The 16,630-nt window shown below is 37.8% G+C and overlaps 1 protein-coding gene across 2 annotated transcripts in view; it reads left to right on the top strand.

Annotated features, from left to right (window-relative positions):
- LOC126094557 (ubiquitin-protein ligase E3A) overlaps window positions 1-16,630 on the top strand; it is a 161,800-nt gene that overhangs the window by 70,444 nt on the left and 74,726 nt on the right. For both annotated transcript variants that reach the window (XM_049908992.1, XM_049908991.1), the window contains exons 5-8: window positions 2,757-2,975; window positions 9,536-10,048; window positions 14,033-14,177; window positions 14,266-14,471. In XM_049908992.1, coding sequence (XP_049764949.1) covers window positions 2,757-2,975; window positions 9,536-10,048; window positions 14,033-14,177; window positions 14,266-14,471 — 1,083 coding nt within the window. The remainder of the gene's footprint in view (window positions 1-2,756; window positions 2,976-9,535; window positions 10,049-14,032; window positions 14,178-14,265; window positions 14,472-16,630) is intronic.

Genomic DNA, 16,630 nt, shown 5'->3' with positions numbered 1-16,630 from the left:
GAGGTAAGACATTGTCATCAGCTTAAACTGAATTTGTGTAATAGTCCCAGTTGTTATCAATTTGATCGATATTTTCAGTGTCACTATGATTTGCCATCACATTCATTGCAGCAACATTTTGTATCTCTACACTAATTTTATTAGTCAGCACAACCTTTTTAACTGGTTCCATTTTTTAATCTTTTTTAAAGTTGTAAATATGAAATAAAGTTGAATTTTAATCTTAAAACTGATTTCAAGAGTGTTCCCAATCAGTACATGATGTATCCTACACCAGTATTGCTGCTTATGGTTGCTGTTCAGTTTATGTACCCACATTTCAAAGTAATGTTTACCCAAATCTCTCTTGCTGTTAAAAAAAAAAATTAAATTTATAGCTGGATAGGGTAGGGTACTGATACTACTTTTGATCAAGGCATTGCCAAGTGCAGTCATGCAAGCTGTAAGTTGGAATTCTTCCCTCCCTAATAGACAATCTTCTTAAATGTTGTTGGTACAATTCCTCCAGTTAACCATTTATAATTTATGCGCACCATGTGGTTTTTAACCTTGGTTTTCTCTCAGCAATGTTATTCCCATTGTGAAACAAGGTAAATAAAAAACAGTTGGTACAATAGGATGTTAAACAACATGTTTCGTATTGTTTAATTATTGCACCTGTATAATCTATCTTGCACTGTCCAGGGCATGCTCACAGGTTCTGCTAATAAATTAATAATGTTAAGAAAAATAATTATGATGGAAATTCGCTGGCACCGAAACAATAGCAATTTGCTGGGGAACATGTGTCTCAGCTAATTTACGTACAGCAACACAAACTCCAGATGCCAGGCTTATGATTTTTCGTACACACGAAAAATCTGTAATATATAATATTGGATTATTAGATAATAGTTCTTCAAACCTTGAAGTTAGTTACCTCGTCTTCTTCTTTGAAGACAGTGTTACAGTACCCAGCTTGCTTTGCTTAAATTTCTTACTTCTCTGAAGTGGTACAGATACTCGTTACGCAGATAGATAAATAGGTGAAATAAGGAATTTTTAAATGAAGTTGACTTTATAGTATAACAATTAATGTATTTCACATTATTAGTGAACTAAACATAAATCTAAATCTTCTCTCTATCATGGATGGGAAAAGACAGACAATAGAAGATTGATGAAACATCCAATAGGCGTTTTTACAAACATGAGGAAATTGATGTTTTCATCTTGTCTCGCTAGCTCAGCAGGCTTGATTGCTGCAGGTGTACTGTGTTTGAATCTTTAGGCAAATGAATAGATAAAAATAGACAGAGAAAATAAAACATACACCCATATAGGTAAACCACAATAAAAATTTATGAAACACTCTGTAGTTGTTTCTAGTGACATAGTGGCGTAGATAGCTGGGAATCACCTACTTACTCTTCAGTTTGCAGACCTATAAAGGAGGGAAGCGCATGACCACAATCCAGCAACCTGCTTTCCCTGCGCGACAAGCCCCCCCCCCCCCCCTCCAAACCTCCCCCCCATGCCCCATTTTATTATAGCCTGTTAATAGAATTTATACCTCAGTTCGGTTTCACTGCACTTAGGTGTGGTACACAAATTTAATGCTTGTTCTTAACCTCCATCATTTAAAAGTATACATTAATTTTATACTATGAAACACAATTTTTAATAACTCGCTCCCCCCTCACCTCCTCTTGCACCACTGAAACTATCAGTCCTAAAGAAAAATGAATAGTACCTTTGTTCTAGTAGTTTTAATGTAGTTTAATTTTGTACTGGAAATCATTTTCACTTATAAGCTGTGATTTTCAAGTTATTTAGGAAAAACATGAAAAAGTGACATTTAAACACCTCCCTCCTACCACAGTACAAAAATTTTCAACTCTACAGTTTTTTTCCCCTATTCAACCTTTTTGTCTCGATTAACTGGGCTATCGCCCCCAATCCTCCCTTCGAAATCATAATGAGCTCCAGGTACTACAAGCTAGTTGTCCGGTTGAACAGGCTTTCTAATTGTAATGTTGACAGACATTGATTTCTCCACCAGGAGTGTAATAAATTTTCCTTATTCTGCTAATTTAAATTGTGTAGTGAGGCTAGTCAGGCTTAAGCACAGTGCTGTTTAAATGCTTATGCATAGAGAAAAGTGAAATGCGCGTGCATAAGCATGTCGTAATATTTATTTGCATAGTGAATGTACTCCTGGACTCAGTTTGACTTTAAAAATTGGAGCTGAAGATCCCCTCTGCTGTTATTATTTTCATGTTTTATTGTATACTACTTGTCTTAACCATAGAATATATTCATATTCATCTTTTGGACAGTAAAATTTGCATAGTTGGTATATCAAATAGTGAATTTGCAAAATTTATTTTTATTTTTTGTAGCTTCTAGCAACCAAGCAGTTGTTTTAAAACAGAGTACAAGCAAACTACTGCATGCATATATTGGTGATGTATGGTACAGGGGAAAATATGGGCTGGAACTGCACTCGTTAATCTGTTTTTTTAGCACTCAGTATAAATATAATAGCTTATTGTTATTATTGTTGTTATTATTGTTATTATTATTATTATTATTATTATTATTATTATTATTATTATTAATTGTATTACTTTTAGTTAGTTGTATCTATATGTGCTGTTTGATGAAAATTAATCAAAGATGTAATAACATGTGCTTGTATAGATTAATCTGTTTCGTTAACATGCCTAAAAACAATTTAAGTTTCATGTTTCACAGTATTAATTAAACTGTTTCAGGTAGCATTGCCCCAGCTTTGCAAGGCAGCCTCTCACCTGTCAGTGACGGGACAAGCATGGCTTGCCAGAGTTTGGTCACGCCATTGCAAGACACGGCTGAAATCTCTGCTTGAGGCACTACAGGAACTCATCACACGTAAGGTTCTCTCTGGTCACTTCAACCGAGAGTATGTCGTGCAGGATGATGAGTACATAACATCAGCAACAAAGCTTATGAAGGTGCGGAGGCTTCTAAAGTAGTCTGTAATTTGTATGTGCCATCTCTTGTTAGACACTGAATGCCTTTGGTTTATTGATTCTGCAAAGCTTACAAGTAATTTCAATAACTGTGTATCCTATTACCAGTGATTATATGTTACCACTTCAAGATCATACATAAAAAAATGTTTAACTAAATGGCTTTTGTGATCTAAAGTAAAATTTAGTTATAATTCTCAATTATTTTGACAGTGGGGTAAAGTCCTATAACCAAATGTCATTGTAAATGTTTTCCATAATTTCTTTAGTGACTCCAGACACATGCTCCTTTCTTTTTTTTTTTTTTTTTTTTTTTTACTGAAGAGATTTTTGAACACCCATACTACAAAATCAAACAATGGAGAATCCAGGATGGAATGTAACAATATTATGAGAAGGAAAGTTGCTACGCACCATATAACAGAGATGCTGAGTCGCAGATAGGCATAACAAAGACTCTCACAATTGTAGCTTTCTGCCGTTGGCCTTTGTCAACAATAGACACATATTTGCCACAAGCTTTAATTAAGAGTCTTTTTGTTGTGCCTATCTGTGACTCAATGTCTCCGCTATATGGTGAGTAGCAACTTTCCTTCTCATCATATAGTACAAAATCATTTACATAAAAAATGACTATTTGTGATTGAAGTATGGAGTGAAACGATCTGTTCTCTGAATGGAAGCTGCACTTACCAGGTTTAATAAAGCTAGCAAGTGTGTGCGCGTGCGCGTGCGCGTGTGCGTGCGCGTGCGCACGTGGTTGTGGGTATGAGTGTGCGCTTTCCAGTCTTTGCTTAAAACAGTAACAAAATATTAGTTTTAGACAATGATGATACCTTCATATATGTATTCAAAGATGCTAAAAGGGAAGCCTAGTGTGAAAATCTTCCCCTTTAACTGTAATATCAGATAGTAAAATACAAAACAGCAATAGTTTCTGTTGTGTATCACAGTATATGAAGTATTCTCAAGGGCCAACAAAAGCTTACTGTGAAAATGTACCATTGTTGGATCTGAACACAGATCTGGAGATTTTCATTACTAGGCAAAACTGGTAGTTGTACATTACTATTATGAGCAAAGACTAGAATAAAGCATACTTGATGACAGTGTCACATTTCATTGTCTGTATACATGTGCATCACTGACTTAGCTGTGAACTGTCTCATGAGTGGTGGAAGTGTTCTTGGTGGTAGTAGAGGAACACAGGTATTTAAAAAAATCTCCATTTCTGCATGACATATTCCCCTAGACTCTTTTTGTCAGAGTGTAGTTTAACACCTGGCTCACAGATCCTAGAACTAACCAAAGGAGCAAGCAGGGGTAAAGCTATTTTTATTTCCTTACTAAAACATAAGTATACCTTACATTTTATGGTTGTCTGCAGTAATATTTGTCTAGTATGCTTTATGATGAATACAATGCACTTTCAAATGGTAAAAGATAATTTTTATGTGATATAATTACAATTTAACAAGTTTCAGATTTTTTTGCTTTACCTGTACTGTGAAACCATGCTTCTTGCCGAATTTAGAGATTCTAGGTCAGTGGGAAGCAGCTACATTTTGATTAAGATAAGTGGCTGTATCTTTTGATTGCATTAACTTAGGAGATTAAAATTTTTACACCTCCAAGGAACCTTAGATCTTAATATGTGACATAAATTTGAACCTGATACATTTACCCGTTCCTGAGGAAAAGGGTTCTTGACAGACTGTTTGTACAGATTGATGCACAACTTTAAAAAGGGAAGTGAGAAAGATGTTCCAATTATATACAAATATCACTAATTCCTACCTTGAGCTAAGCGTGAACACAACTGTTAGGAAGCTCTTTTGTGAAGTGTACTGTCTGTCAGACCAGAAGATGCAGATTGCAGATATATTTTTAGATTTGACCAAAACTTTAGTCACATTAAGCCATTGGTTACATTTAAAAAGTTTGAAGTCTTATCATATTGGGATCCATCCCGCATCATCTGGCCACTTTTTATTTATTTATTTATTTATTTTTTATTTTTATTTTTTTATTTTATTTGTAACCAATGCACTAAATTAACATACGTAGGGACTTCAGAAAGTATGTTACACATGCTGTCTGGTGCTAAGACCATGGGGGAACACGAGTGGTACGTTGTCAGAAGAGAGTACGTGTTCCAGATTTCCTGCACACACAATTCTGCTGTGGTTCAGGTAACAGATGCATCGTAGTGTGAATTGAAATGACAAAGCAACTGAAAACATATTCCAAAGTTGAAGTACTCGAGATGGTACAGTGCTCATGGGCAAAATGTCTAAATGCACACAGATTCACCACAAATTTCTGGCAGTATGTGGACCACATGCAATGTCATGTCCAGCTTTAGAGAAATGGTGCCAACAATTTGGCCATTGCTATATAGACATGGTTGATGCTGGTCAGGAATTAGTCATAGACATCAACCACAGAGGACAGTGTCCAGGCAATTGTGGAAAAACATCTGAGATAAAGAGATTTTCCAGAGGATGTTCAGTAGTGGTTCTTGAATGGCTCCACGACCAAGAAGCAAATTTCTATCATCAAGGGATGAAATGATTGGTGGAGCTTTCTAACTGCTGTTTGCAGAAATTTGGTAACTATTTTGAAAAATGGTGTAATGTATCTGTGTCACTTTGAAGTGTAGTGCAGCATTCATTAAAAGTTGACCTGCAATAATTACGTGTAACTCACTTTTTAAAGTTCCCTCATTCAAATTAAATTATAAAATCATAAAATTTTCAATCCACTAAAGAAACAGTGATACAAAGTTTACCTGAGGGCTCATTCTGTGCTTCCTTTCTCTTCTTCATATACACTGCCTCAATAAAAAGTGAAGCACCCAGAAACAGAAGACAATTCAAAATGAAACTTCAGAAGTTGAGAGGGTATACGATTGTATTTCAGTGATTACAAAACAGAGGCAGGTTTGTAAAGAATTTGATCCCGTTTATCTGTATGATGTTGCACTTTCTCTGTGCTGGGTGCTTGCACTGATTCGGTTGGGAAGGATGACATAGAGCAGTTGTTTCTGCTGCTGAGGCAAGCTGGCACACAGCTGTTGTAACTGTTCCTTGATATCCCAGACACTGGCACTGGCATAGAGTTGACATTCAAGCTTGTCTTACATGTTCCATTGAGGTCAGATGTTGGGATCTTGCTGGGCATAGGAATACCTCAATGCCATGTGAACACAGTATAGAGGTACATACCATGTCGTGTGGTCGAGAATTTTCTTATTGAAAAATGACACCACGATATCTACACACTAGAGGTAACACTTAAGGATGAATTATGGTAATGATGTACTGTTGTGTCATCTGTTTCCTCAACCGCTACCAGCCGTGACCTGAAGGGCCACACCTGAGGCCTCTCCACATGATGGTTCATTCATTTTAGTGCAGAATGAGATTAATTGCCAAAGACAATTGTGATGCCATTCTTAGACAGTCTATGCTACCGGATCACATCACCACCTCACAAAGCTGTTTGTGATGTGTTAATGGCAGTCCATGCATGGCTGCCCACCTGCTGCTAGTCCCAATGAATTGTTTAGGATGACACAGTGTTGCAGAGGGTCCATTCCTTGTTCTGACATAGCAGGTGCAGATGTCAAGGGGTTTGATGTGCTTTGTGCACAATATGCTGATCCTCTCATTTGTTGGTCAGATGTGGTCACCAGAAACTTGACAAGTATTCCTGCCCTCATGTTCCATGTAGTCCAACATTAGGCCCCTGTCACATGTGAATGCCCCACAGATGTGGATATTGCACAGTTTGAACCACCAACCAAATACAGATGCACATTGAGGCCTCTTTCTTACACCGTTAGGTGCTGATAATGTTTTCTCACACCATTATGTGGTGTCTCCATGTCCTTCTCAGTGATTACTGAGCATATGACATTACTGACGACCTTATATATCCTACTAGCCCTGGTAACAACAGTAAACATAAGAAACACCAATGCACTCTGGTTGCCATTATACCTGTCATCAAGAAAGGCAACTTTTAATCATTTACATACCCGCTGGTAGTGTGTACATGTACAAAGTTACTTTGATAACCAACCATGACTTTTGGGTGATTAACTTATTATGTCAAGCAGTGTATATTAACGATATTGCACAAAAACTCGCATTATAAACTATGCAGACCTATATCTTATTTGTGGTAGATAATACACTGTCCAGTCTCATTAATGTGACCTCTGTCAAAAGCCTGAGTAGACACCTTTTGCAGTGTGGACCGCTGAGAGACATACAGGAAGAGTCAATGAAGAGGTTCTGGAGGATACCGACAGGGATGTAGCGCCATGCTGACTCCAGTTGCACTAGGTTTCTCAGTTGAGGATATGTGAGAGCGAACAAGCTGGTCCCACACATTCTCGATTAGGATTAAATCTGTGGAGTTTGGTGGCCTGGAGAGAACAATAAACATAGCCTGGTGCTCTTTGAACCACACATGTACACTGCGAACTTTGTTACACGTTGCATTGTCCTGCTGGTAGATGCCATCGTGCTAAGGAAAACCAAACTGCATGGCCCCCATTGATAGATGCATACTTGTATTTGTCCCTAGTGCCTTCCAGAATGACGAGATACCCATGTATCTCTTTATTAACCTCTTTTCACTATTTTTAAACTATTATTTTAACTTCCATCCATTTGTTGCAACCTTTCAAAACAAGAAAAGTGTCACAGCATGAGATATAGCATGCAAATTCCAGGCTTCATTGCCAGTGAGTAGCAGTCCTCATGGGTGCATGAAACAGGCGCCTGCTGCCGAGGCCCATAGTTAGCAAGGTCCGATGAATGGTTGTTGAGGAGACACTGTTGATAGACATTTGGTTCATCTGGACGCCCAGTTGCTCAACAGTTCTCCGCAGCCATTGCTCAGTTGTCTCAGCGTCGGTTTTGGAAAGCATCATTTTGCCATGCACCGAATGCTTTAACCACGGCAGCACCCGAACAGCTTACAGGCATAGTCATTTTGGTAATACTGCCACCCTTGATGCAAAAGCCAATGATCATGCCATTTTGGACATATAAGAAATTGCTCCATTTCAGAGTTATGACGATTACTACACGGTTTTCTGTGTCTTTGGACACTCTTTATATACTCTCCACTGCTAGTGCTGCTACCTGCCATCTCGGAGTGGTTATTGCACATTCACATTGAACATGGGCAATGGTCACATTAATATGACAGGACTTTGGATAGAGAAGTAGACTCATTTGCTAGTAGACAAATGTTACTGAATCTCAAGTACTGGCACTTAAAATGGGCACTTCCCACCACACCAATGTGAATGGAGTTTGTAACTGACAACAAAAACTCACAGCTGTAAGTGTGTGTGTGTGTGTGTGTGTGTGTGTGTGTGTGTGTGTGTGTGTGTGTGTGTGTGTGTGTGTGTTTAATTTTGCATGTGTTAGTCAGTAGTGGCTTATAGCTCCTTAACCAGCTTGCAAAGACAGTTGCTAGACAGACATTGAAAAACATATGATAATATGTAATGATTTACCCCATTCTTAACTATGATATTGTATTGTGGGGCTGCACAGCTGTTGTCCTTTTGGAAAGAATAATGCAGTTGCAAAAGTGAGCAATAAGACTACATGTGAGACAGACCACAGAGGATCATGTTGTGGTGTGTTTGTGCATAACAAATGTTTCAAAATACATTCATAATATATGTTTTAATTAGTTACATTTTTATATGTCAATTAACTGAAGTTATCTAGTACAGAATTAAAAATAACAGATTGAAGCCCACACATCAGTGATTTGCTGTGGTTAACAAACCACCCAACTCTCTAGGAACACGTCAGGGGATTGGCATTAACACAAAATTTAAATTTTTGATGGTAGAATAATGTTCATCTTCATTCAATGGATTTTAAGATACAGTTTGTAATGTGAACCACCAGAACATCAGAAATGCAGTAGTAAATATAAGATGGAGCAAGCATAATTATTGTCATACTATTATTTCTGGGCTGGAAGTGACAGGGCATAATAGGTGTTCTACCTGGCTTACGTTTAGTTTTCCTGTGCACATTGCCTTCCAATGTTTAAAATTAGCTTATTGATGCAGAAATTGCTTCCGAGGATAAAGCATAGATGAGATTGTGTTGTTCATGCTACTATCTCACTACACTTTGCCACACAAAGTAGTGGAAATACAGTGTGATAAGTGAAACATCTTCTCCAGTGGCAGTTCTGTGGTTGCTATTCTGCTGTAGTATAACAGATTTGTAAAAGTAAGCATTTACTGCTTAAAATTTACTTTTTGTTCAAACCATAAGGCTTGTTGAGATTCAGAACTAGGGAACTATGAGTAATAAAAATGTATATGAATATTGATACTTTATGAAAATACAAAGAAATAAGTGTATGCATGTCAATTGAAAAATATTATTTTATTTATATCAGTACAGTTACCCAAATATTATCCTGTCGTTTAGCACCTGTGGTTTTTCTTTTTGTACTGTCGTTAATAGTAAAGCTCAAATTTTGCTCTGCAGGTCTTGTATTATGCGAACATCCTCGCCGGAGAACTGGATCCACCTGAACTGCGGCAAGAAGTTCCAAACAGTAGTGGTGATGAAGTAGAAGAGGGCCATTTTTTTGCAGAAGCAGCAGGAGACACGAAGAATGGAAATCCGCAACATTTCGAAGATCCTCTGTCTGTTGAACTTGGTGTGAATGTGCTAGATTCTCGGGAACCTCATATACCATTTACAGAGTTCTATCATGTGCTTCTCAATGATGTAGTAGAAATGGACAAAGACTTTGCATACTACAAGAGTGATTCTACAGATTCTTTACCACATATGACCAAGAAGTTTAGTTTTATGAAACATTCTTTCATATTGACACCTGCTACAAAATCATTGGGACTGTATTATGACAACAGAATACGAATGTATAGTGAAAGGCGGATGAGCTTTTTTCACACAGTTGTGGGACAACCAACAAATCCATTCTTGAAATTAAGAGTTAGAAGAGACCACATTATAGAAGACGCTCTTGTAGAGGTGAGTATGTCCACCTTAATGTACATGTTTGACTGTAATAAATATGTCAGAATAAGTATTTGTAGTTTCATTATTGTTTTGCATAATAATTGTAATTTTTTAGTGTTCGTAGCTGATCAAATTAAGCAGAGAGATTTTTGTAATAGATCATGAAATGTTGCATGGAGTGTGAATGTGCTTCTGTCCACTGACAACTATGAGGGTTGGAACTTAAATATTGGAAACTATTCACAACCGATACAAAAGTGTTACATGTTTGCATCTGTTAATGTCCTTCTAAGTAGTCCCCAGAATTCTGTAGAACGCACTGCCAGCGATGTGGAAGGCCTAGAAGACTGTTAACAGAGATTATTTTGTTGATGGTGCAGATGTAGTAGTCTACTGCCTGTTGAATCTGTGGAACAGTTCTGAAGCAAATGCCATGAAGTGGTTCCTCCATCTTCAGAATAAAATGAAAGTCACAAGGACTTAAGTCCGGGGAATATGGTCAATGGTAAAGTATTTCCCAGTCCCATCGACTGAACAGAGCAGCCACAGCTTGCGCTGTATGTGCTCACGCATTGTCATGCAAAATGATGGGTGGGTTGTGCAGAAAGCGTCACAGGTGATGCTCCAAAAACGAACAGTAATACTGCGTATTGATGGCCTGCCGTGGAAGAACGTAATGGGTTAGGATAACGACATTACAGTCGTACATGAGAATCACCATACCGGGGCTCTGACGCACTTTCAACTTTCGCGGCAACCCATAATGAAGCCATTCGTTGGATTGGCGTTTCAGTTTTGGTTCGTACGATGTGGCCCATTTCCTCATCCATTGTTATGATACGGCATAAGAAAGCCTCTCCTTCGCACTCATAGCGCTCAAAGTGCATCTGAGCAGCGTCATAATGCATCCATTTCTGTATTTCCGTCAAGTTGTGTGGAACCCATTGTGATACAATGTTTTGCATGCCCAGGCATTCCTTCAGGATGCGAAGCACAGTCATATGTGCTAATCCGGTTTCGTGGGTGAGCTCACAAATCATATGGCATTGATCACTGTCCACTAACACAGCAACAGCATGCACTTCTTCAGAGACACTAGGACAACCTGCCCGGTGCTTGTCTTCCACAGTTTGCCGACCTTTTGAAGGCTTTTACCCAGTGTGACACTATTCTGTAAGGCAATGCAGATTCCCCACACACCTATTGAAGATATTGATGAATTGTTATGCTGTACGACCTCTGGCACATTAAATCTTGATCCAACTCCGTTTTTCCTGTTTCAAAAACATAGTGACACCATTACGTTAGACCACTCGCTCATGAGTAACTGTGTTTCCCTCGACTGCGCGCACGCCGGTGACGTTGGACGGGTGAATCCACTTGCTCAGAGGTATGGTAGGTATGTCAGCAATGTGTACTATCAGTGACAATAGTAGATTCCATTGCATAGTCTCTCCACAGCAGTGTAGCCACTATTTAAGTTCCAACCTATGTATATTGCATTTTTAGAATATTGAAGAAAAGTAAGATTGATGCTGCGTGACCTCTACAGTGCAATCTTATGGAATTTAGAGTCAGTCACAGTTCTGTAATACAGATGAAATAATTCATTAAAATTTGTGAAACATCAAGAAGCAAGTGACTGAAAGGAACTTCATACCATATATTAGACTCACGACAATATGTAAGCTACTTACATTGCAGAACTGTACATGATCACTGACCTTAATAACTAATAATGGTGAGAAGCCCTCATGTGCTGTAATAACCTCTAAATATCTGACAATGAAATCCATGCCTGAAAATGTCCTGGGAAACCACAGTCCATGTCATTCATATAAGTGTGTACAATATGGTTCTTACAGAGGACTGTGACAAAGAAATTGATCATCATTTATATTGCTGACTTATCAACTGGCTGACACATGAGGCAATTTGCCGATCAGAAAAGCAGTAATATTTGACAATCTTAATAGGGTTTGTATCTTTCTCACTGTGTGTGACCAGATGTTATCTGGGTAAAATATGGAATTATCTAAGGGGGAAGAAGTACTGTTGATTTGGATGTAGAATAGCTGCTGTTAACCAATTACTTCCTCTATAAAATTGAGGAGACATCCTCTATTAAATTGAGGAGCTACTAAACTCGATTTTACATCCTCAGCTTACAAGGACCTCTAATAATCTTCTTATAAGTAGCTGCTACCTCCACTTTTATCAGTTGTCTTTGACATTCTGCGACTAAGAAAGTATGCATTGGTGTACTTTTACTGTAGTAAAGACACGCAAGTCACCTCAGAATGAATGTGAAATCAAATCTGAATCCCAGTCTTGCAACATAGGCCCACAAATCCTCCCACTGATCAAATCTTAAAGAGCCCCAGACTGATCTAATTGACTCAACTGATCTCTAGATTTCCCCTGCTTGGTAGTTTAGTTTTTTCCCTCACACTGTCCTTCAGGGCACTGAATGTCCCATTACATTGTCTTTGTTGTTTACAGTTTCAGTATACACTGTCATCCAATGAATGAATGGTACTGGATAACTGCCCTTTCAGTCTCTGCAAAGGGTGCCAAACTTTTTGACCTTGCTTCAAAAAGTCCCTGGGCGGCATCTAGCATATAACATGCGAACTCCAGCATTGTTCTCACTTTGTGACCCGTTGCAGCACTTGTGACTGTTGTCTTTTGGTTCTCTTAGTGGCTTACATGCCAGATTTTCTTGTGAAAATTTCTGAGAATTTCTTCAGGCATTTCTTGGCCTTCCTGGTTTGTCAAGAAGGCTGTAGCTTAATAAGCAGCCCACTTGTTTGCGATGGGAATGCCTTTAAGCCGCCACTCAAGATTCCCTCAGTGGTCACTTGGGGGCTCAGCAGTGTTCCTCAGCTTAGTTGAGAAACCCTTTTCAGTGTGAAGCAAACATATCAATACCTGTCTGTCTTTTGTGGCTTTTGGTAGTCACTGCATCCAGGTGCACTGAAGTGGAACCCTTTTGTCCTGAGCATTGGACTATGAATTAGGAAAGTACATTCTGACCATACAATAGCAGTCATCCCATTAAAATGCACCCATTGTTTCTTGACTATACAAAAGTCTAAATATTGGTTAATAATTCTTTGGTGGGATGATATTTCACCCTATAACAAGGATTTCCCATAGCAGTGAAATTCCTATGAAGAAATACAGTTCCTAACATTCTGTACCTTGTCTTGAGTGCCAACTCATCAGAAGTCCCAGCAATATTAGCTGACTTCAGGCCTAGTTCATAATTCAAAGAAAAAACACGCAACAGAAATCTAACTACCGGACTTCAGATCAAACAGGGACTGAATTTCACTAAATTGCTCCTAGTAATTCTCTTACAGGATACATGAGGTCAGTGATCACAGGAGGAAGGACGTCTTGTGAGTGTGCACATGTGGGCAAAGTTTAACGAACTAAATGGAAACTGAGATACTATTTATTTAGAAATTGGAGTATTCTCCTGAACTGCTTTAAACATGGAACACACTTAAAATCCTAACTCTATGGTTCCATAAGAACAAAATGTATTAATCATAATTATTCAGCAAGGATTGGGTGGATCATAGGCTGTAACAGGGATTCACAAACTCTCTGGTGCAAAGTCTCAGTCCTTCATGGAATTACCAAATAAAATATTCACCATTTTCTCATCAATTGTGAGTCATTAAAAATTGCTTGTGCATCATAGTGAAAAGAGATCTGAAACCTAATCAGAATCACGATTGATGAAATGTATGAGGACTAGGTAAAGAGCAAGTTCACGCTATATTCAGTAGTTACTATTCGTATTTCAATCTTTGGCTGTAAATGTGTTTTGCTTGTCGTAAGTTGTTCACTAACAACTACACATGAATATATTGTTGCTCCTGATATCATTTCTTTTAGTTGTTCTTTCCCATTAGTGTACAGTGGTTAATTTTGTCAGGTAGTAAATGCTGTGCTTATAAGTAGAAGGATTGTTTTTGTTTATAGTTGGAAGTGGTAGCGATGGAGAGCCCAAAAGATTTTAAGAAACAATTGGTTGTTGAATTTGAAGGTGAACAGGGTATAGACGAAGGCGGAGTGTCGAAAGAATTTTTCCAGTTAATTGTTGAAGAAATATTCAATGCGGATTATGGTACGTTCACAAAAAATTTCTTATATCGAAATAAAAGATTTGAATTGTGTGTTTTCTGTGCTTTACAGTAATTTGTGTGTCTTCCCAGGTATGTTCACCTTCCAGCAAGAAACTCAGACTGTCTGGTTTAACCCCACATCATTTGAGAGTGATGCCCAGTTCACATTGATTGGCATAGTCTTAGGTTTAGCAATATATAACAACATTATTTTGGATGTCCATTTTCCTATGGTGGTGTACCGTAAGCTGATGGGAAAACGTGGAACATTTTACGATCTCCAGGACTGGAATAAGGTTTGACATTCATTACATTTAAGTTGTTTCATTTCACAGAACAATAGTAGTATTGTAACTTGTCTTATAGTTGAACCCTCTCCCTCCACCACCCTCCTATGTATATGTGTGTGTGTGTGGGGGGGGGGGGGGGTGCACAGAGGGTACATTAGTTCATTGCCTTAGATAAAAGGTGACCATGTTGACACTAATGATTATACACTTGTCTTGGTCACCAAAATTGTTCTGTATATTTAACTTCTAATGACATGTTAGAGGTTACCCCATTATCAAATCAGTGACATAAGAATACAAAGTAAGACATAATGTAGAAATGAATCTTAAATTGAAACAGTGGAGTCAAGTTAAAAGAGAGAGAGGACCAGAGCCATAATATATAAGGGCATAACAGTTAAATTTAAATGCTGTTCGGATTCTAATGTAGGATGTGATCTTCACAGAGGCTCCGTGTATTTTACAACTAATATTAATAGCAAAGATACATCTTATTACAAAAACCAAAAATTTTTGTAGTATGTAAACTTCCATTCCCTTGCATAACAATTCACCAAACAAATGCACTAAATTTTTTAAGAAAACTGTTTCCTGCGTAATATATAATGCAATTGTATCCAACTTATCTGACAAGCCATTTAACACCAGATATTTGAAAATAATAAACAGTGCTTCAACAAGTTATTGAGTTGCCCAGTATGAGAGTGAATGGCAGAACCTAACAGTTGTAAAATATCTGAAAGAAGGAAGAGCGTTTATTAAGACTACCAAAAGGGATTGCAACTTTACAACACACATCATGTTTCAGTCAACATCAGCCATTTTAAGTAAACATCCCTAAAATACCATGTGTTATCCCAGTGAAACAAGATATCTCCTGAGAGACAATAACAGTACACTATAGTCTATTGAAGATGGCAAGGAAGTCTCACATCTGCGCCGAAAGGCACCACACTTGTTGTCCTTGAAGAAACTGAGGTCAGTGCTCTCCATAAAAAGAAGCAGATCACATGATAAATGGAAAAAAGTGGCTTCATCAGGAATTCATTTTTCTGGTGTTTGACAGCCTCTTGGAATAAACTCTGACCACCAACTACAAATATATAAAAAGCAACACTATATCAGTTATATCCTTCATTCAATGGCACATATAGCTTACAGCTGATTTACTTAAAATTATAAACAGTGCCTGTGTTATCCCTTGAAAACTGTTTAAACATTATATATTTGTTTTGTTGAGTATTACAATGTGTTCTACAATTAGCATACTGTCATAGTTAAGATCTTATGTTATATCAGAGGGAGTAAGTATGACATTTTATTGAATACCATTAATTTTTGATATTGCAGTATGTTGACTGTCATGTACCACTGTTTTTAATTAAATTATGCTTGGACATGTGTCACACTCCATTTCAATAGCTCCAAGGCTGTATTTACTGCTTTTATTGTACACTGTCAATAACATATGGTGCTCGACTTCTGTTTCATGTGTAACTGGTGCTTGTATTTTAAAATTGCATAATGGTTTTCACATGCAGTGCATTCCATTGCAGTTCAGTAGCACGAAGCATTGCAGCAGCGGCTTACATAATAGCATTTATCTGTGACACATTTCCTAGTTCCTTACTTTTGTATCATGGGTATAACAATACTTTAATCTATAAAAAAAAAATTGGCAAATTTTTTTTTGAAAGTTACTTTATTTTATCTATGAACAGTAGGTCAAACATTTTAATATTTCATCATGTTCGATGTTATGTGCTATATTTTTACAATTAACTCAATACCACTGTGTGACTGGTTTAATTAGATATGTGTGGATGGATATGTGTGTGTGTGTGTGTGTGTGTGTGTGTGTGTGTGTGTGTGTGTGTGTGTGTGTGCGCGAGTGTATACCCGTCCTTTTTTCCCCCTAAGGTAAGTCTTTCCGCTCCCGGGACTGGAATGACTCCTTACCCTCTCCCTTAAAACCCACATCCTTTCGTCTTTCCCTCTCCTTCCCTCTTTCCTGATGAGGCACAGTTTGTTGCGAAAGCTTGAATTTTGTGTGTATGTTTGTGTTCGTTTGTGTGTCTGTCGACCTGCCAGCACTTTCATTTGGTAAGTCACATCATCTTTGTTTTTATATATATATAAAGGCCTTTACAAATGTCTGCTTGTGT

The sequence above is a fragment of the Schistocerca cancellata genome, chromosome 8, assembly GCF_023864275.1.
Source record: "Schistocerca cancellata isolate TAMUIC-IGC-003103 chromosome 8, iqSchCanc2.1, whole genome shotgun sequence".
Taxonomy (NCBI): domain Eukaryota; kingdom Metazoa; phylum Arthropoda; class Insecta; order Orthoptera; family Acrididae; genus Schistocerca; species Schistocerca cancellata.
This window is presented reverse-complemented; position numbering and strand designations above follow the sequence as displayed.